Source organism: Pteronotus mesoamericanus, unplaced genomic scaffold (assembly GCF_021234165.1).
Source record: "Pteronotus mesoamericanus isolate MK-2021 breed Mesoamerican mustached bat unplaced genomic scaffold, CSHL_Meso_final contig_502, whole genome shotgun sequence".
NCBI classification, from domain to species: domain Eukaryota; kingdom Metazoa; phylum Chordata; class Mammalia; order Chiroptera; family Mormoopidae; genus Pteronotus; species Pteronotus mesoamericanus.
Window position 1 is genome coordinate 6,538,028 of NW_026555187.1, and position 21,492 is coordinate 6,559,519.

A 21,492-nucleotide genomic window follows, 5' to 3' on the forward strand; every position below is an offset into this window, starting at 1 on the left:
TTCTTTAAATAATTGCTACTCTTCGCTCTTATTCAGAGAAGATGACCACATACCGTAGTGTGAAGGGGTATTTCATCACAGCCATCTTTTCGGAGGTCTGTGTCCTATCGGGAAGCCTTCCCACAGTCTCTTCTATAACACTCTGCAGGGGGACAGGGGACATGGGCGAACACCTCCTCTCTCCCGAAGCAGGACGGTGCACTTGACAGAAGAACGCACACATGAGGAAGGGTTACGGCTGGCGTTTTGCTGCAAACGGAGGCAGGGGATGTGGCACTAATCCACTTAGTCTGGTGAAACTCTTGGGATAAATAAATAGTAACACAACCTGGATAACACATTCATTGGAGAGAGTTCACAGCTGTTAGAAAAAAAAAATAATAAGCAGTAAGCCAAAGAAAAGAATGAATGCCTGACGCTTTGGGAGCTCAGGTTTTAAACAGACGTCTGTCAGTTGTTTCCTTCCAGGTTGTCTCACCCCGTGTCCTCGCTCTGCCACACCGACATCCACACCAGCATTTAGTTAGCTCTTTGTAGGCATTTGAGGTCACAAACTAAAGAGGAAAGATTTCAGCCACTTTAAAAATGCTTTTACTGTCCCCAAGTTGACTGTTATTCAGCATAAAATGATTTAGAAACATTATAGATCCAATTTCAAGACTTTAAATTTAAATTTAGCAATGGGTCTAAAACACATGCACACTCTCCCTTATAAAACCCCTTTCTTCTTTTCTTGAGGATGACTGTTATTATCAAGGGCACATCATTAATGCAACATTTTCTGAAGCCAGCATCAGCACGTGTAGGGGTCTAAGGTAAGACTTCCTGATATTTTTTATGCGTCTTTGATGATGTGTATGCGTGTGTTTAATAAAACTAAAGAATATCACATATCCTTAATTATATCATAGATGAATACGAATTCTGAGAGCTAAACATTTTGAAATTGGAAGGAAACTTGACTCCTGTTGATATCAGCATATAAATTACGAACTAGAATTGCTTTCTGAGTTGCTTTTGTTTGATTGTTTGCCTGTTTTCGGAATAGAGGTTTTGAGTCCCAGTTTTAAAGTCAGGGCCCTTAGGGAGCGGGAGCTCTTCCTCACCTCCTCTCTTCGCTCTCCCGTCTCCAGCTTGTCCACCCGTGCCCGTCTTATCCATTTTGCCCTGTGTTAAGGGCTCCCCACGTTTCTTCCAACAGTAAGATAGCCAGACTTCTGATGCCTACACTTGATTATCTAATTTTCTCTTTCCTATCTCCATATCTCTTTCGTATCTGCATATCTGAATGAAACCTCAATCAAGCTAATGATTTCCTCCAAAATCTGGTGTTTTTCCAGTGTCCCTTATCTTAGTGAATTGTATCATCAACCCAACCACTTGCCCAATCCAGAAACCTAGTTTCTTGATGACTTATTGCCCCTCAACGACCCATTTTCAATCCATTATCAAGCTCTATTGCTTAAATGTCCTAAATATTTTCTGAGATTAGTCACTACATTCTCTCTCAGCTGCCACATCCCAGTCCAAACTACCATGATCATTATACAGACCATTGCAATAACCCACCTAATTTACCTCTCCACATCCCCTCCGATCTTCCAATTCTATGTATACTTAACCCAGTTACCCTATTATATGTTCTTTTCCTTTTTCTTCTTAACAATTATCCACTCTAATGATATATATTGCATATTTGTCATATAATTTTATATCTGTGGCTCAAATGTAATTGTTTAATCTACATCTATGTTCTTTTTTCGACTATAAACTCTAAGCGGGGAGAAACCATGACTCTTTTTTACCACCTGCCTTTAAGCCAATGCTTAATGAATGATGGGTGCTCATTAAATTGTGGTTGAATGAAACTTAGCTTGGCGCTTCAGCAGAGAGAATTGAGATGAAAATTGGTATTCATTGATTACATGCTTTACATAGTATGTCCTTCAATTTTTATAACCATCCTATTGCAGGTGTTGTTATTCTCATTTTACAGATGGAAAAACTGAAGCTATGTGAGCTTAAGTAATTTCCCAGGGTATCACCGCTAATAAGTGATAGCTCCAGCGTTTTAATCCTTATGTATAAGTCTCCAAAATCTCTTTCACTTTCAATACACCTTGAGAGCAGGCAAGGCAAGGGAATTGGAGAGCCCTGGACCGAGAGTCCGGAAATTTCCTTCTCGTGCTCTGACCTAGGTTAGCTATGAGATTGTCATAGTCGCTTGTCCCCACCAGGTTCTGTTTCCTCTTAGAGAAAATACATTTAGGTCATCTCTATGGAGCTCTTCAGCCGTAACGTTACACTGTGTTCTGCTGCCATGAGCTTGGAATGTTTTGCAGTGTTAACTTTTTAGAGTCTCTCAAATCTAGCACTCAGATGCAGGAACAGTCTTTCAGGAAGCCTGGGTTCTCCTGTCTTTCAGGGGCTACTTCAGTCATGGAGATGAAAGGTACTTCATTGAACCTTTAAGCCCCACAAATTGGGATGAACAGGGACATGCACTCTTCAAGCACAATCCCGATACAAAGAACACTAACGCCACCTGTGGGACTGATGACTTGCTATGGGCACACGGACCTTGGCAGCAGGTGACCCCTCTCGCCACCAGTCTGGTCGTATGCATACCTTTATTTTTTATTTGGGATGCTCTCAGGTATCCTGTCTTGTCTGCACTGGGTTCCAGTCTTAGCAACTGCACTTTACTGAAATTTTTCAGTCATGGTTGAAACTAGTAGGTTAGTGAGACATTAAAACCTTGTTGTACATTGATTTCTTTAATACATATTTACAAATCAACTATTATGAACAACGATGTGCTAGGGCTAAAATGAGGTATAAAGCTTGCCCTCTAGGGCAGGCAACTTTCATAATACTGCAACACACAAGGGTGGAAAGGATTGTTGTACTTTGAGATAAAATATCCTGCTGTCTCCATCAATAAACTCATTCAACCAACCTTTCTTCTAGTACTGCCATAGGTGCCGGGGATGTAGCAGTGAGCAAAATTAATATAGGATCTGCCCACACGAACTTAGAATGTGCTTTCATATATGGGATTCAGCATCCAGTCCCAGAAGTGTCATCTCTTATAAATGTTTGCAGAACCCATAAATGTTGGGCAGAATTGGTCTGAATAAAATAAAATCGCTGTTGGGTTCAGCTGGCTGGTGTTTAGATGCTACCAGCCAGAATAACCACTCTTAACCATATGAGTGCTGACCTCCTGGTTTAGCTCATATGGACCTTATCTCTGTCTCAATCCTTTGCTAAACCTGTGCAAATAACCATGCTTTCATGACACCTTTTTAGTTTGTTTTTTGTTTTCCTGCTATCTCGCTAGTGCTGTGCCTTCTCAGCTCTCCCTCCTCTGATTGACCACAAAATATGAGAGGCTCCTCCTAAAACTCAATCTTGGGTCCATCCCATTCTTTGCTTTATCTACACACTCTTTCTAGATAGTCTTACCCTGTGCTATGCCTTATTTAAACAGGAGCTCTGCAATGATTACTATCAAATATATACCTCCAGCCTTGTACTCTCCATTAAAGGCAGACTGTTATAGTTAATTGTCTATTGCAGGCATCCATTGGAATGTTTACTATCACACATTTAACGTGGTCAAAATAGAACTACTGATTTCCAAACCCCAAACAAAACCTGCTTCTCCTTCGTTCTCCCCTTTCTTGGTACCCCCATCCATCGTGTGCTCCGGCCCAAACCCGGAAATCATCCTTGATTCCTGTTTCGCTCACCCCTCTTCGTATGGCATCTAGCAGGTGATGCCTCTGCATCGTCCAGACCTTTCACTTCGTTCCCTCTTCCCCGCCTCCGCCCGCCACCATCCCTCTCACAATACGCACTGCCGCGGCCTCCACCCGGCTTCCCACTCTCACTCCTGCCTCGGTGGAATCCACCCCCCCACAGTGGCTGGAGTGGTTCTGGTGCACTGAACCATATCACGTCACTTTTCTGTTTAAAACCCTCTAATGCTTCTCATTGCATTTAGTATAACATCTAAAGCAAACAAACACATAAAACTGACCCTGAGTTACAGAGCCCTGCATGACCAGCGCCTCGGCTACCTCTCTAATCTCCCCGATCCCGCACTCTCATCCACCAGCGACCACCCCTGTTATATGATCTGACAGACACAGACTCCCGCTGTACTTGACACATGCCAATATCAATTCAGCTTGGGGGTGTTGGGCTCATTTTTTTCTTTGTTGGAATTATCTTTCAATTTATCTTCTGTTGGTTTCTCATTTTCATTAATATGTCAGCCTCAGAGCCAGTTCTTTAGAGCTTTTCTTAACCATCTATTCTGAAATGACTATCTTGTCACGCAGTCTCATACCGTGCTGTTTAACCCGCCACACAGCACTAATGCCCGCCTGCTGTCTCCATGTTTATTTGTGTACTGTGAGCTTCGTAAGCACACCGACCAGGTCTACTTCACTCCTCTGTCTGCAGTGCCCAGGGCCTTGTTGGTGCACAGTAAGTGCAAATAAATATGTTGCTCCCACAGAGGGTGGGAGATGGGCCTATATCTCATTAGAGAATACCTAAAAGTCTATCCTCTGTAACCTGTTCCTGTTAATGGAAGCTTATTTACCTCTTAAAAGGCAAGCAACATAATAAATTGACAATTTATTTGTTGTAGAAATGCAACAAAATAAACTTTGATGATTTATTATTTAGTACAAATAATGTCTACTATTTTTCAATGGGACAATCCATTATAAAACATGTTTTTTGTTGTTATTGTTTTGTTTTTATTGTATTTTGTGTTGTGGAGAGGAAGGGAAAAAATAGGGAAGTTTGGCACGTGGGAAAAAGACCCAGCTCTTTCGAAAAAGAGAAGAACGGACTGGGTGCTCTGGCGACTTTGGTTGTTGCCCATCAGTCATTGGTAAAGGATGAAGTATTCACTGGAATAGACATAAAAGGACACTGAACAGCCCTGGCTGGTGCGGCTCAGTGGATTGAGTGCTGGCCTGTGAAACAAAGGGTCGCTGGTTTGATTCTCAGTCAGGGCACATGGAAGCCAGGTCCCCAGTAGGAGATGTATGAGAGGCAACCACACGCTGATAATAATGTTTCTCTCCCTCTCTTTCTCCATTCTGCCTCTTTAAAAATAAATAAAATCTTTTTTCTTAAAAAGGACACTAAACAGCACCTAGAACAACAACAAGCACGAGGAAGGTACTGAAGTCAGTTTCTTTCATAGCAGGATAGCGCAGAAAGTCCACTGTTCAAACACATCCGAAGACTTTGGTTTTAATTCAAGCACCCCTATTTATTAGTTGTGTGATCGCTTAAGCTTTTTGGGTAAAATAAAGGGGCCAGGCTAGGCTATCACTGATATCTCTTCTAGCTTTGACATTCTGAGCCTTGTCGATAGATGATTCTGGCTGATTAATTAGAATTAAAATGGTAATCCTGTCTCCTTTTATTCCCAGACAACAACAAATCTACAAAATCATACATTTCTAATAAAAGAACAACTCTTGCAGAGAAAGATTTTGTCTTAGTAATTTTTTTTATATTTATTACAGAAATTAAATGACTGGAAGTTTTGGGAACGAAAGAAATACATAGAATATTATTTGGTCCTTGACCATGGTGAGGTAATTACATCCGATAAATGTGTCTTTTAAACCCCTTTTATCTAAATTATTAGATGAGATATTAACTATATGGATTGGTTTTAAAAAGTCATGACTATGAGCTATTCTTTTTTACCAATCGTTCTGAACCTATGAAATTGGACCTATGCTTAGGCTGGCGTGACCTCTTCCTTTCAGAAATGGGCACAATGTGACATGCATGCACTGACTTTCCTGCTCTCTGAAGGGCTCCAAACTTAGTTTCCAATTAAATTTCTTTGTCATCTTGACTTCTGTTAACTCATTGTGTTATTGATAAATTAGATTATACTCATAGGGGAGTGGTAAATATAAAAGACTAATGAATGGAATCTTATTTTTGGTACTTTCCATTGTTTATCTTCTTTTATAAGAATGCATTTTCATATATTGAATGTTCTAAACCTGAGAACCACATGTGTGATCTCAAAGGAAAAATTCTGGGCTATAATATTACTAAGTTAATTAGTTCAGGCCCTCAAGTTTGACTTCTTCTATTTTACTAAATTCATTTACTCTTCATAATTTTTAATGAATAAGCTATTCCTTGGACTGATTCTGTACAGTTTAGAAAATCATGTTATTTAACTGAACTGCATTTATAATAATTCCTTCACACTTTACACTGAGCTGGTTCGTTAGGGGACAAAACATCATCTAGACCCCTAAAGTGCTTTAATTCAATAAGGAAGCACTTGTTTCTAACCTCTAACTTTGATAGCTGATTGTGAATTATAACAACTGATAAATAAAATAAACTGAAGATGCTTTTTACACCTTCCCATTATGTTCCTTTCTATCAATGCCCATTTTTTTGTTTTGGTTGTCTTTTAGTTTAACAGGTACAATCAAGATCCAGAAGAAATAAGAAAGAGGGTGTTTGAGATGGTCAATTATGTCAACATGGTATGATATATTTAATTAAATGTGATTTTAATACATTGCTAGGCAGTATCATTGAATATTGCTATGAATACTCGTGAAGCAGAGACAGAAAGTCAACACTCTTAAGACTAATACTGCTGACTGGCTCTAGAAGGGTGACCACAAGTTTTGCTAATTAATTAAATACTAATGTTCCCTCACAGAGATATTCCTCACCTATGTGTCACACTATTCACAGCTCATGGAAATATAAAATGTGTTTGCATGGTTTATGTTTTTCCAAAGCCCAGTGAGAAAATGCTGACAAACAAATCTCATGGAAAGCCAATCTAAGGAAGAAAACAGAAGAACAAACAAAATAAGACAACCTGTGGCACAGTAGCATCTATCGATACATTATCACATTTAGTCATCTAGCGATGCAAAGAAATTAGACTCTGAGAAACAAAGTAATTTGTCTAAAATCACAAAGTTAGAAAAGGTAGAGATAAAATTTCAACTCAGATTTCAAGCCCATTTTGATTACACAATTGCTGATTCTGTTCTTTAAACATAATTTTATCATCTAATTTTCAAAATCTTTTAAAAAATGATTTTTATGTCCCTTTTATTTAAATCTTAATATTCAGTTTCTTGTTAGTTGAACATATAGTTAACCCACTTAGACAAAATGGGGAGGTCACTTTGTGGTGTCCTGCAGATCATCTAAGGCAGTGGTTCCCAACCTTTCTTTGGCACCAAGGACTGGTTTTGTGGGAGACAATTTTTCCACAGACCATGGGTGGGCAAGGATGGCTTTATAGCCTGCCACCAGATGCGGCTTAATTGTCACTTGCCATTCACTGATAGGGTTTTGATATGAGTCTGCAAACAATTGATTTATTATGGTCTCTGTGCAGTCAAACCTCTCTGCTAATGATAATCTGTGTTTGCAGCCGCTCCCCAGAGCTATCACCACTGCCTCAGCTCCACCTCAGATCATCAGGCATCAAATTCTCATAAGGACTGCGCAGCCTGGATCCCCTTGCAGCGCAGTTCACAGTAGGGTTCGCGCTTCTATGGGAATCTAACACCGCAGCTGATCTGACAGGAGGCGGAGCTCAGGCAGCACCGTGAGCAATGGAGAGCAGCTGTAAATAGAGGTGAGGCTTCGCCTGCTCACCGGCTGCCTAACTCCTGCTATGCAGCTAGTTCCTAACAGGCTACGGACTGGCATCCGTGGCCTAGGGGTTGGGGAGCCCCAATCTAGGGATAGAGAGAAAACGAAAGTGGATTCAATGACCAGGATCAAATCTCAGCTCCTCACCACAAAGACCACGGTGACTCCTCTTAAGGAAACACAAGAACTGGCTGTATTTATTGAACATCTAGTTTGCACCAGGGACTTTCAGAGTTTACAGAAATAAAGTGGGGAACAAAGCTGGCAAGTATGATTTTCTTCAAGGAGTTTACATTTCTGTTCTAGGAGACAAGTGTTATTAAGTAACTCAAATGAAGAGTACGCAGGATAGTGATAATTGTTTTAACGAAAAATAAAGCAAGAGAGACAGTGAAAAAGAGATAGTCATCTCGGATGCTGTGTTAGCCAGGGAAGCCCCCTCCAATCAGGTGACATTTGAGCAGAGGCCTGAAGGAAGGAATGGGAGGTGCAGGGCAGAGCAATAGACCCGAGGGCAGAAGCTAGAATGTCATGTTTGAGCACCAGTGGGAAGGCCACTGTGGCGCCACGTAGTAAACCAGGGCCCGGGCGGGAGGGGACGGCATTGGACAGGCAGCCGAGGCCAAGGCCTGAAGGCCCAGGTGGACCTGTGTAAAGACGTGGTTGTTCTTTATGAGTGAGGACATTGGAGACCCTGAGGTGTGGCCCGTTTGGATGTGTATTCTTAAAAGGTTACCTTGGCCATTGTGTTCAAAATAAATGGAAGGAAAGCAAGGGCAAGAACAAGACAAGACAGGGGAATTGGGCCATGATTCAGGCACAAGTTGATGGTGGTCTGAGAAAAAGCAGTGATAGTGGATCTATTAAGACTAGCTAATCTCGAAAGAAAGTCAACAAGGTTTGTGAGCTGTGTGGGAGAAGGGAATGAGAGAGAGAGAGAGACAGAGAAAGAGAGACAGAGAGAGAGAGAGGCAGAGAAGTCAAATGACATCAAAGGTTTTGACTTGAAGAATGGGGAATAGGGAAAACGGTAGAGGACAGTGACGCAGAGGGTGGGTTAGGGTTTCCATTTTGGGCACATTAACATTAAGAAACCTTTTTGTATAAGGATTTCCAGGTAGAAGTGCTGGAAATAGAAGATTGGAGGTCAGGGGCAAGGCCTGGGTAGAGATATAAATCTTCATCTTCAGCACATACAGAGGGCATAAGACATAGGTGAGAAAGCTGTAGCCTGTGTGCCAACCCAGCCTGCAGCTTTTTCACAAAGTAAAGTTTCAGTGAAACCCAGCTCCCTTCGTGTGTCCCCACGCTGTCCGTGGCTGCTGTGCCGATACAACACCGGAGGTGGCGCGTAGTTGCGACCCAGACTACGGGGCCTCAAATCTTCAGGTATTTTCTATCAGGACCTTTACAAGAAAAGTTTTCCTACCCTGGTACAAGCTCACCAAGGGAGTGGGTGTAGTTACGTAGAAAAGAGACTCCAAGGCAGATCCTTGAAGCACCTCTTGGTGGAGAGATCAGAGTGGAGGAAAAAGACAGGCACTGAGTAGGAGCAGACAAGGAGGTAGGAGAGAAACCTCCTTGTCTTGGGAGAGAGTTGTTCTGGAAGCTACTCGAAGCAAAAATCTATCACAGGAAAAATAATCAAAGATTCTAGATGCTCAGAGCACTGAGGATCGGCCACTGGATTGAACAGAGTAGAGGTTATTGGTCACCCTACTGGCACAAGTTTCTGTGGATCATGAAAGTAAATGCACAATGAGAGTGAGTCCGGGGGAACGAGGGAAGTGCTGTCAGAGACAGCAAGTATGGAAAATTCTTCCCAGAAGTTTCACTATACAGGGGAGCAGAAAAATGGAGCAGAAGCAGAGGGGGAGGGGTTATAAAGAGAAATTGTCTTCCTATCCCCCACCCCCACTACAAGCGTCATCCTTTGCTGCCAGCGAGAACAAGCCCGTAGAAGGCTAAGCATTGACAGCACCAGAAGAAGGAAGAATTGCTGGGATAATCTCTTTGATCGGGAGAGAGAGAGGAGATCTGGTGCTTGATTAAAGAAGTTGCCCTTGGGCTCACAGAGGTTCCTGAGTCTGCAGATCCTGAGAAGGGGGAGGCCCAGGTTGTTTGAACAGGTGCAGGCCTGTGGGCAGATGGGTGGTAGGAGCTCCAGGCAGTTCTCTGCTGGTTGCTTCTATACATGCTCAGTGAATTTGGGAGCAGGGGCATCCTTTTAAAGTGAGGATTTAGCGGTGTCCAAACTTTGGGCGTCCCTGTGCCATACTGGAAGAAGTGTTGTCTTGGGCTATACATTAAATACATTGTGACACGTAATCACACACACACACAAATCTCATAATGTTTTAAGTAAATTTACAATTTTGTGTTGGGCCACATTCATTGCCATTCTGGGCCGCACGTGGCATGTGGGCCGCAGGTTGGACACCCAAGAAAGTGTCAGGATTTCTAAGACAGAAGAGTGGGTATGAAAAAAATGTGCAGAGAATGAGTGAACTTTGGAAATGCAGCAGACTTCTGGGGAGTGGAAAAGCCCACCTGAGGTTAGTGGCCGTGGCTTCGAAGTGAAACGGTCAGCATAGCTGACCCCGCCACTCCCACCCCCACCCCTGCCGTGTCGCAGGCATTGGTGAAGCACAGACAGTAGGCAGGCAGAGTGCAGTGAGTTTAACCAGGATCAGAGCTGAGTCAGGTGAGTAAAAGAAAACGAGAAAGGAATGAGGAAGTTAAGGGAATAATAAAGGGGAGGATTTTAATCTTGTTAGATTTTTACTTCTCTTTTGGTGATAATTGCATTCCTCAAAGCTTTTATTATTTTCCAAACTAATTAAAAAAACAATTTGTTTGGGTTTCTCAGCAGAATGTTGCCTCATGAGAAAGCTTGTCACTGTGAAAGTATTTTCAGCTTTATTGAGATATAATTGGCATATAACTTTGTGCAAGTTTAAAGTGTTCAAAGTGTTGCTTCGATACACTTATATACCGCAAAATGATCACTGTCATGGGCTAGCTAACACCTCCATCACATCAAATAATTACCATTTCTTTCTTGTGGGGAAAGCATTTAAGATCTGCTCTCTTAGCAATTTTCAAGTACATTTCATTATATAATATAGTAGTAGTATTATATACAATGCTGTGCATTTGATTCCCCAGAACTTATTCATAGTAAAACTGGAAATTTGCACCTTTTGACTAACACTATAGTTTTATAAACCATAGTAGCTATTTAAGCTTTTATTTTTAGAGTTAGCATATTGTCTCATAAGCTTAACTTTTTTCCAAAGGTTATTCTTTGTTCATTATAGAATATTTGGTTTAGTCCACAGGTAAGAATTCAAGGACCACTTACTTCATTGTGATATCCAGATGTCGGACTTTTTCACCTAGCATGTTTCTTTTCCAATGTCCAAACCAACACCAAGTCATCCTTGCTGAATTCTGAAATATTATGACTCTCAGAACATTACAAAGCATTTGAGTAAATATACTTAACATGAAGTAATAGTAATGATCTACTAATATAAAATTATATTTCTTGAGGTTGCAGGCAGAAAAAGTTTGTCTCAATAGGCCCTTTTTCCCCCCAAAAAGGAAATTTACAAAGCTGAAATATCTAAGGGCTTCTTTTGCTGCAGAATAGGGATGCTTGCACCTGCAAGAAAGAGATGGTAGCTTCCATTTCACAAGTGTGTTTGGAAAGAAAGATTTTACGATGGTGTTATAAATAAGTTTGAAAATCTAAAGTACATTGAGACTATTAAATGATAATATCACCATTGTAAGTCGATGCTTTGCCATTTATTCTGTGTGGACAGGTTTATAAAAAGCTCAACACTCACGTGGCCTTAGTGGGAATGGAGGTCTGGAGTGACAAGGACAAGATAAAGATAACCCCAAATGCAAGCTTCACCTTGGATAACTTTTCTAAATGGAGAGGGAGCGTCCTCCCAAGAAGGAAGCGTCATGATATCGCTCAGTTGATCACGTATGTACATAGTTCCCTGTTTGCACATTATGACATATGTATAGACTTTCCTTTTTGTACATTAGGGGGTTTTTAGCTTAAAGCTTCTCTGAGCCTGGGCAAAGCAAGTCGTGCCTCAGGGTACAGGGTAAGAGGAAGTGGTTTACACATGGAACGTTAAAAGTTTAAGAAGTATTTATTTGAACCTTATGTTGAATATGCTCTTCATTTTTAAAGAGAAGTTACTGATTTAGGAGTGATTCATAAGCTTGTCTGTTTTGATATGGGTGCACAGAAAAGAAAGGACCAGTTTAGGGAATGGCAAGAGGGATTTAGATTTAACATTTAAAAATAATGATTAGCTTTAAGCACTAGTCAGGACAAACTTCTGGGATAGAAGAGAAATTGAATATTATATTCTGATTGCACACCTTTACCATCCTCCTGAAATGACTAAATAAAAAAACAGGGGAAATAAATCTAAGTGCTCTAAACCATACAAGAAGTACAGAGCATATGCCTCGAAATCAAGAAGGTTTGGCCTGGTAGCTTGCAGCTATATCAAACAGAAGGAGGCGGCAAGAGATGACTTAAAATTCTGAGTTTCGCTTCCTAAGAAAATTGTGGGTGTCATGGGAAATAGCAGACTAGACCTTGTCAGAATTAATATCCTTTGCTCGTTACCTACTATGGCATTAATCACAACCTTCTGACTTACGCTGTCTGCTTCACTTATACGGCTGGTGACTTGCCTTGTGCAGCTGGAGAAGGGGCTGGTTGGTCACCTTTCTGCATATGCAGCTTTTCATGTGACCAGTGTGCACTGCTTTCAACATGACAGCCTCAGGGTTTTGGACGTCTTAGAAGGTGACTAGCTTTCCCCCAAAGAAGCATTCTAAGAGGCCCAGGGAAAGCTTCAAGGCTTCGTTATGAAACACTTTCAGAAATCACAGTGTCACTGCTGGTTTGTTCTGTTGGTCAAGAGAAAGTCACAGACCTATCCAGATTCATAGGCACTGCACAGTATGCAAATACTGCAAAGCTGGCTCATGGGGGTTATCTTTGAAGAAGAGCCACCATAGTTCCTTCGTTTGGAAAAGTGAGTTCCAGACTCAGGGGCCCACCAAAAGAAAGAGATTATTTTTGGAAAGTTCACGGTTTTTCAAGATCTCATGCTGGGAAGCAGTAAGGGGACCCAGCTCTTACAGGCTGGCTCCAGCGCCACGCTCAGATTGTCATGTGCTCCTGTATCTGAAGTAGTCAGGTAGAGGGGTACAAATTGTAGACAGGACGTCAGCTGTATAGATAAAAAAATGGAAAACCAATTTCAAGGGTAAATTTCTTGAGCAGAGCAAAATAAACAATATAAGCACTAAAAATATATGATGGAAAGAAATAATTGTCCATTCACTTGTAAATGGAAAGTTTTACCATTTACTTGACAAATTAACAAAGATAACTATACCAGGTGAAAATCTTGTATTCTGTTCACTAAAAAGAGGAACCACTAGATAACTCCATAATGGGGAAAGATTTTATTTTTATAAATGAGCTAGTAGTGAGAATTGAACCCGAACAAATGTAGGGTTAAGTATAAGTAATTTTACAATATAATTTTAAAAAAATATTAAAATGTTATAAATCTTTAAAGTATCATGTATGATGCAAAATATCATTTCAAAATAATAAATATCTGAAAACTCCACAGGGAATGTAAAGTAGGAGGAAGTTCTCTAATTTCCTCATTTGAATGGAAAAATTAGTATTCTCCATTCTTGATGTTGATAATAGGAAAATACAGGTTCAATTTTTTATGTAAATGCATCAACCAAGTGAATTTTTAAAATGATGTATATTTTGCAAATTTCTAGAGACAAATCAGGGCCAGAGTCTTGAACAGATATATAACAAAGAAGGAACATGGAATCATTACAAATGGAAAGCAAAACCAAAATGATACAGAACCAAAAAAAAAAGATTAGGATTATTAGAAACCAAATATATTATCTCTGTAAATAAATGCAAGTGGTTCAAATCCCTCTTCAATGGGACAAATATTTCAATAACATAAAGGGTTCATTAACACAAATTCTTTCAGAATAGGCCCAAACTCCAAATACTACTATTCCTAAAACAGTGCTGAAGGAAAATAAAAGTAAATAACATGTAACAAAACTAATATCAAAATAAGATATATATGGTTGTATGTGTGGAGATAGATAGATAAATAGATAGATACTCTGTCTAGAAAAGGTCCAACCATTGTTAATATAACAAGAACGATTTGTGCAATATCGATGTGACCTGGCAGCCAAGGAGAGTGGACTGGAATACGCATGTGTGAACAATGATGACTTCACTGTGCTAATCAGTGGGGGTGGTAGATGCTGTTGACTGAGCATGTGTATTGTATGGACTTCGCATTCAAAATTACCAAGTGAGTAGAGCAATGAATCTGCATCAAATTTAGCATTAAGCTTGAACATTCCTCTGTGGAATCTATTTCGATGATTCAGAAGGCTGCAGCTATGAGCAACTGGTGACTGGCAGTTTCATCATGACAAAACGCTCACTCATGCATCACATCTTGTACAGAGTTTTTTGTCAAAACATCAAATCCCCCAGGTGACTCAGGCCCCATACAGCAAAGATTTGGTGCCCTGTGACTTCTGGCTTTTCCCAAAACTAAAATCACTTTTGAAAGGGAAGAGATTTCAGACTGTTGATGAGATTCAAGAAAATATGACAGGGAAGCTGACGGTGATTAGAATTGTGTGAGGTCCCAAGGAGCCTACTTTGAAGGGGACTGAGGTATCATTGTCCTATGTACAAAGTTTCTTGTATCTTGTACCTCCTTCAATAAATGTCTTTATTTTTCACATTACACAGATGGATACTTTCTGGACAGACCTTGTACATAAAGAAAAACATTTATTGGGACAAAAAAAAAAAAACAAACTTTGATTTTCTGACAAGAGATGAATTTGACAATGAAAATATAGCAGCTATGAATGATGGATATAAAATATTAAAAGTGATTATATTCAGGTGCTTGGATTTAGGTGATATGACAACCATTGTATAAGAAAATGTGCCTTATCAAATTTAAAAAACTGAAGGAAATATTTACAAATGATGATTCACAATGTGAGTGTCTCTGCTAACCATTTAGAATTGTGGATGAACTGTCTATAAAGTAAAGCTTAGAATCATGAGTTGTCATATCAGTCTCTTTCTTGCAGGACAACAGATTTTTCTGGAACGACTGTGGGCCTTGCTTTCATGTCTACAATGTGCTCTCCTTATCACTCTGTTGGCATTGTTCAGGTTTGTTGGAAGATAAGCAATTGGCTTTATGTTTCAGCTTGTCAAAAGCTCTGTTTTCTCAATCTGTTGAGAAGATAGTTTGGTTTCTCTCCTTCAGTTAGATGATGTGGTGGATTAACATTGATTGAAATTCAAACATTGCATCAATCTTGCACAACCAGTGAGAAGCCCAACACAATAATAAAGTATTATCTTGTTTATAGAGGTCATGCCAGGGGGTGAAACATTGAAGTTATGAAAATAATTATTTAAATGAAGCTACCCTAAATTTTAAAGAATATCAAGACAATCTCAAAAGTCCCTAAATACATTTCCACTTTTCTTAATTTGTTTTGTTTGTTTTTGTCTCCATTTGGAGAGCTCCATCTTACTAGAAAACAAAGTTTACCAAATTTATTTCAACATGATGAAACAATATTGTGAATGGGTGGCATGCATCTCACATGGCACAGGTGTTCCTTGTTTGCCAGTTTTGCGCTGTGCCTTACGAATCTCTTTATTTGCTTTCTAGAAATGAAGTAGACAAGGGAATCAGGTTTCTGAGGATGGGTGTTATTGGCAGATTGCCTCCCCACTGGGAAATCATGGCCAGCGAGGATTTTCTACCGTTATTGGGCTTCCCCTGGGTAGCTCGGAGCCCCCAGGACAAACTAGATGTGACCTGACAATGAAGTTGGCCACGGGCTGGACTTCATGCGATGGGGCAAGTCTGGAATCGACCAATGTCTAGCCTTGGCAGTAATAGAGTTGAAAAAAATGCCTATGTATGAAACTTCTAGGTTAACAAACACTTTAAAAGTTCCATCAGCTAAACATATCAGAGCCCTCTGATTGACAGACCCCCTCCAATTGAACTAGAAGATACTAAAAAGAGAACTGGAAAGGGAGGTAGATTATTTTAAAAATGTTTCTGATTTCCTATCATTGTTGAAGTTTGGCCACTCTCTCTCATGGTAGAAGAGCACAAAAATTTTTCTCATTAAAGTATTTTCCATTCACAAGAACAAAGAGAAGGTAATATGTTCTGTTATGGGCATTCAGTACTGAAGTTTTGTGGGTGTATGTGTGGAGAGAGAGGAGTGGGGACAGATGGTGGCTAGGGTGAGTAGGCTGAAGCTAAAATCAGTTCCTGTACTCCACTTGGCTACAGCAAACAATATTTAATTATACCCCGAGTGATCAGTTTGTGAACCAGATATGTTGTTCTGTTCTCACCCGTAGGACCACAGTAACAACGCACTTAGTGTTGCAGGAACGATGGCCCATGAAATGGGCCATAACTTTGGAATGTTCCATGACTCCTACCTTTGCAAGTGCCCAGAAACAGTGTGTGTGATGGAAGAAGCACTAAGGCAAGTCTTTCTGGGAAGAAGCTATTTCCCCTGGTTTGGGCTCTTTCTGGGCTGTGCTACTCTTTTATATCATCTTCCACAACACGGTCAAGCTTTTAAATGATTAAATAGCATAGTCATGAACGTGTATCTATATCTACCAAACCACCTCATCCCTCATCTCTATGTTGACACTTTTTCATTAGCTAAGATATAGTTTAAACATGCTGTCTTTTTACTCTTGGGTTGACTCATCATTTTATCCTCATCTACAGAAAATCATTAGCATTCATCAATTTTTCAATAAGTTCATATTAGGTGGTGATAAGGAAAAAGTTCAAGGAGAAAAACCTAAAGAAGAAAGTTCTCACAGGAGTATGAAGAGGGAATCTGTGAAAAAAGGTGGCCCAATTCTGCCATGCCTTAGGCAAACTTGCCAGGGAATTTTATCTTAAAAAATTCCACAATGCCTTTTCCACATCCATTTCCTCTTTTCAATTTCCTTCTCAGCTTGCTCAACCTAGGGGTAGTCTCCCTTCCACAAAATAGCATATGGCTGTGCAACAGCTGCATTGTTTGATATTACCTCTTCCAGATATTAGTGCATTTTTAACCCTCAGCTTTATTTGTGGAATGAAGAAATTCTGTCAATAGAAATTCCTCTGAAGGGAAGTGAATTCCTAGACATGTAAATAAGTATAACTGTACTACCTTTACGACTTTACAATCAAAATAGCCCAAGGCTGAATAAGATTATCTAGGTAAGTCGGAAGCCCTTTTTTTTAAATAGCCGCCTGGATGCTATACTTTGAGACATGACCATATTGGCTCATTTAGAAGTGTTGGTTCCTCTCGGTGGTCTAATTCAGGCACATGAGTGAGTTCATGATTTAGCAGTCGATCAGTGGGTTTGATTCGACCTTTCGGGGCAGGTTTTTGGGGCATCATCCCCCGTGTCCCCTCGGTGCTGGGCCTGACTGCACTCTCTTTTTCCTCCCCTCCCCTCCCTCCTCCTCCCCTTCCCTTCACAGCATCAACATACCCACGGATTTCAGTTCCTGCAGCCGTGTCAGCTACGCCAAGTTTTTCGAAGATAAATTATCAGATTGCCTCTTCAACGTTCCGCTGCCTACCGACGTCATATCCACGCCGCTCTGCGGGAACCAGCTGGTGGAAATGGAAGAGGACTGTGACTGCGGGACTTCCGAGGTATGACCGAGTCCTTCCTAAAAAAGCCCCGTTGGTTTTGCAACTCAAAAAAGACAAACTGTTAGACTATAGTGTTTGTACACTGAAAATATATATAATTTTATTAATTGATGTCACCTCAATACATAGAACTAAACATAAAATGTTTTTGAGCCATAATTTAAAAAACTGTATAGTGTGGTATCCTATAAAATTGCATTTTTCTTGCTGTTTTTATATACATTCGTTTGTAAATCCTTGTCAGGCCAGGCTTTCCAACAACGAACCCTGCACCGCTTAAAAGGCCTTCTTGGGGTCCCTTTCCCGTATCCAGTTTTTTAAGCACCACTCATCCACCCGAGATGTATGACCTCATCCTGCCCTTCCTGTCAGAAGTCCTCCTTCTTGCACAGTAACTTTAGAGACAGCACTGCGACAGTGCTCCCAGGGTGGAGGTCGCTTGCCCCAGGTCACCACGCTGGTAAACGGAGGAGCCAAGTTGTGCGTTCAGGCGCGCTGGTGCCGCAGTCCCAGACTCGCCCGGCGCAGTCTGTCCCTTTGTGACGCAGGACTTGTTACCCTTCCCACCTTGTTCACAGGGCAGCCGAGGGTTGTAACAACAGGTCAAGGCCTCAGGGGCCCAGCTTCTCAGGAACTTCAAAACAGGATTACAAATTTATTCATCCAACAGAAAAAGGAATCTTTCTCAGATGATGTTTGTTTTTGCAATAAGGGCAAGAGTTTTAACTCTAAACATTGTCATTCAAAAATATATCATTCCCTTGGGAATCTGAACACCTACAACCAGAAGGGGGTCTGATTTCTTACACACACACACACACACACACACACACACACACACACACACAAAGCAAGGAGAACAAAATACATTGCTTTATGCAGAGTTGAAATCAATGTCAAAATTTAATTAAAAATCTATTTTTTTTTTGATTTTTGGTTTCATGTTCCAGAGAGTCAATTTACTGCTGAATAGGTACAATACTGATCAGTTGAACTAACTATGTCCTTTAGATAAATTTTATTTTTTTAAGCCTGTCCTTTGTCTTTCTGTTTGCTCTCATATTTTCAGTATTATTATGGAAAACTGGGTGAACTAAGAAAGACATTCACACTTTTCTAAAATGTAAGTAGAACTCAGAAAAATATCGCACACTTGATGGCTCTAAAATCTTAGTTTTTCTAACATTAATCTTTTTTTTTATTTTCTTGAAAATTATTTTCAGACTATACCAACATGAGGTATGAGTGATAAATAAATTATATTATGACTTGTGCTAAAATGAGACCAAAAAGTAATTCAGCACTTGCAATTGTCTCTGGAATTTCTTAGGAATGCACCGACGTTTGCTGTGATGCTAACACATGTAAAATCAAGGCCGGCTTTCTGTGTGCCTCTGGGGAGTGCTGTGAAGGCTGCCAGGTGAGAGTCTGGTATTCTGTCTTCATAACTGTGATGCCCTTTATTTTTTCCACGTTAAAATCTCAGGGCTTGTGATCCATGAAATAGACAAAGCAACATTTTTCTGTCTCTAAAATAATGCTGCCTACTGTGTGTCAAGTCCTCACCGAGTGCGTGACAAGCATGGGCTACTAGATTCTCCAACACCCTTTTGAGGTAGATGTTATGATTTCATTTTGCTTTCAAGGTGAAAGAGGCTCAGAACAGAAAATATGCAAAATAATGGGATCACTAAATGGCAAACAAACTCCATGTTGACAGGCTCCAAAGGCAATACTGTTCACTCTCACCTCCTGCTTCTTGAGATGCTATGTGGCCTTCGTGGAGCAAATCTCAGAATTAGTTATAAATCCCTCTAATAATGAGTTTGGTGGAAAACATTTGTTTTGAATAATGTTGGGGCTGCCCTGTCTTTAACCTTTGAAGTGACCTCAGGGTGAAATTCATAGAAAAGAGACATAAAATGAGAATATTCTGTCATTTTTTTCTGAGACTTTCTGACTTTTCTTCCAAGTTAAAATTCAGCGTTTTATATTCCATTTTTGGTAATGCTCATTTATTTGTTTGTGTGTCTGTGTCCTTTGTTGGAGTAGCCCCTAAGGGCAGGGCTCCGAAACCCTCCCCTAGCACAGGATCTAATAATGCCGAATGCTCAGTAATTGCTTTTAGGAGAAATGTGTAGATTGTATAATAGGTTACAGGTAAGAATCGGGATAGATTTTTTTTAAAATGTCAGAGGGCGAGAAAAGAAATAAAGGAGGCCAAAGGGAAGAAAATTTGAGAACTTAAGTCGCGTTCAACAAGTGTTTATTAAATTCTACTTGTTAGCTGTTATGGGAAATGGAAAAATAAAAGCTGTCTTTGACCTCAAAGAACTTGCTATTTGCTTGGGACAATGGTATACGCACCTGAAACAGATGAAAATATAATGCATGATTGAGTGCCCAAGTAGATACTATAACGGTATATACCCTCCATGGAAATCTTTTCACTTATATTTTCACAATGAACTTTTAAATTAAATATTAGATAGGAATATGGATTTTCGAAGACATTAAATCTGTTTTCAAGGGTTACTCACTTAGCTGCTGGGAGAGCCAAGATCCAAAGCTGCATCCTCCAAATCTGCGACCAGGCCAGTCCACGCCACTTCCCCTGCCACACGCAGGAGGGAGTGGCAGCCGCGAGCGTGGAAGAAGCCAGGGAGCCTTCACGGAAAGGGAGGCTTCAAACTAGCCTGTAAAGTAATAAGTGGATTTTAGAGAATCAGACCGAAAGAGAAAATTTTCCCAAATAAGGAAACTGAGGGAAAGAACAAAGAATAAAAGGTATGAGCATAGTGTGTAAAGCTTGTCTGGCTTTACAGCAGAGGTTGAACTTGGAGGGTCTCCTATGCTCTAGTTAAAATTTGGATTTTATTCTGGCCCCAGCATAAAGACATTGAAAGCGTCTGGAGGACGTGACAGCCTGTCCGCTCCCTTCAGCTCGGGGAGGCGGTGCGTCTCGTGTCCGCGCGGGCCTCTTCAGATCTGAATGAAAGAATTCTTTTACTGTTTTCTCTCAGGAAATAAGAGCAAGGTTCACAATAGTAGGTTGTAATGGAGTTTATATATCAAATGAATATTTGGGTATTTCTCCTTCATTATAAATTATTCAATAAAAAGAAGTGAGTCAAAAGGAAGTATCTGAACACCCAATAAAAGGAACTAAGAATTCGGAGAGGCGCTGCCTGAGAGCCTCCCAGCGCGCTGACCTGATGCTGACCAAGCTTCTCTTCTCTCATGTGGAAGATCCAGTTCACCTGCAAATCTCTGAAGTTGCAGACGGAAATCTCTTCGAAAGTCTTGACAAAAATGCATTCCACAAAGGGATAAATAACTTCCTTCTTTACTTCCCGGATGTTGCTTGGTTTTTGTCTGCAGTTTTCTCTTTGGCATTCCCATAGTGTTTCCACTCCAAAGCCAGACATACTGATTGATTAAAGAACGAGGGCATTGGACAAAGTCAATAGAAATGACCCAGTAGGAGGTGGCCTTAGCTAATACAGCATAACTGTAAACTGGAAGAGAGTGGTGCCCGTAACTGCCTTGGCAATAAAAGGCCAGAAGGAAAATGACACTTGCATTAATTGGAGATAATTGGTCCGTCTGGTGAATAAAAACCTTCTATCCATTTTTTCCTGCAGATTAAAGAGGCCGGTAGAGTGTGCAGACCAGCAAAAGACGAGTGTGACTTGCCAGAAATGTGTGATGGCCAATCTGCTCTTTGCCCTGATGACCGATTCCAAGTCAACGGCTTCCCTTGCCAGAACGGGAAGGGCTACTGCCTCCAGGGCCTGTGCCCCACGCTGCACGGGCAATGCACCGAGCTCTGGGGGCCAGGTAGGAGGGCTCGCCCCGGCGCGGCCGGCATGCCTGCCTCTCCCCACGCACGTGCCAAAGACAAAACAAAACAGAAAACAACACTTTATTCCAAGTGACAGTGTTGAATCATGG

General features: G+C 40.7%; 1 protein-coding gene across 1 annotated transcript in view; it reads left to right on the forward strand.

Moving 5' to 3' along the window:
• The window catches only part of ADAM28 (ADAM metallopeptidase domain 28), a 45,143-nt gene that overhangs the window by 12,388 nt on the left and 11,263 nt on the right, over window positions 1-21,492 (forward strand). Inside the window, exons 5-14 of the mRNA XM_054578793.1 lie at window positions 739-815; window positions 2,426-2,618; window positions 5,559-5,630; window positions 6,483-6,554; window positions 11,523-11,692; window positions 14,914-14,998; window positions 16,220-16,350; window positions 17,361-17,538; window positions 18,869-18,958; window positions 21,183-21,378. Of these exons, the coding sequence (XP_054434768.1) occupies window positions 739-815; window positions 2,426-2,618; window positions 5,559-5,630; window positions 6,483-6,554; window positions 11,523-11,692; window positions 14,914-14,998; window positions 16,220-16,350; window positions 17,361-17,538; window positions 18,869-18,958; window positions 21,183-21,378 (1,264 nt within the window). The remainder of the gene's footprint in view (window positions 1-738; window positions 816-2,425; window positions 2,619-5,558; window positions 5,631-6,482; window positions 6,555-11,522; window positions 11,693-14,913; window positions 14,999-16,219; window positions 16,351-17,360; window positions 17,539-18,868; window positions 18,959-21,182; window positions 21,379-21,492) is intronic.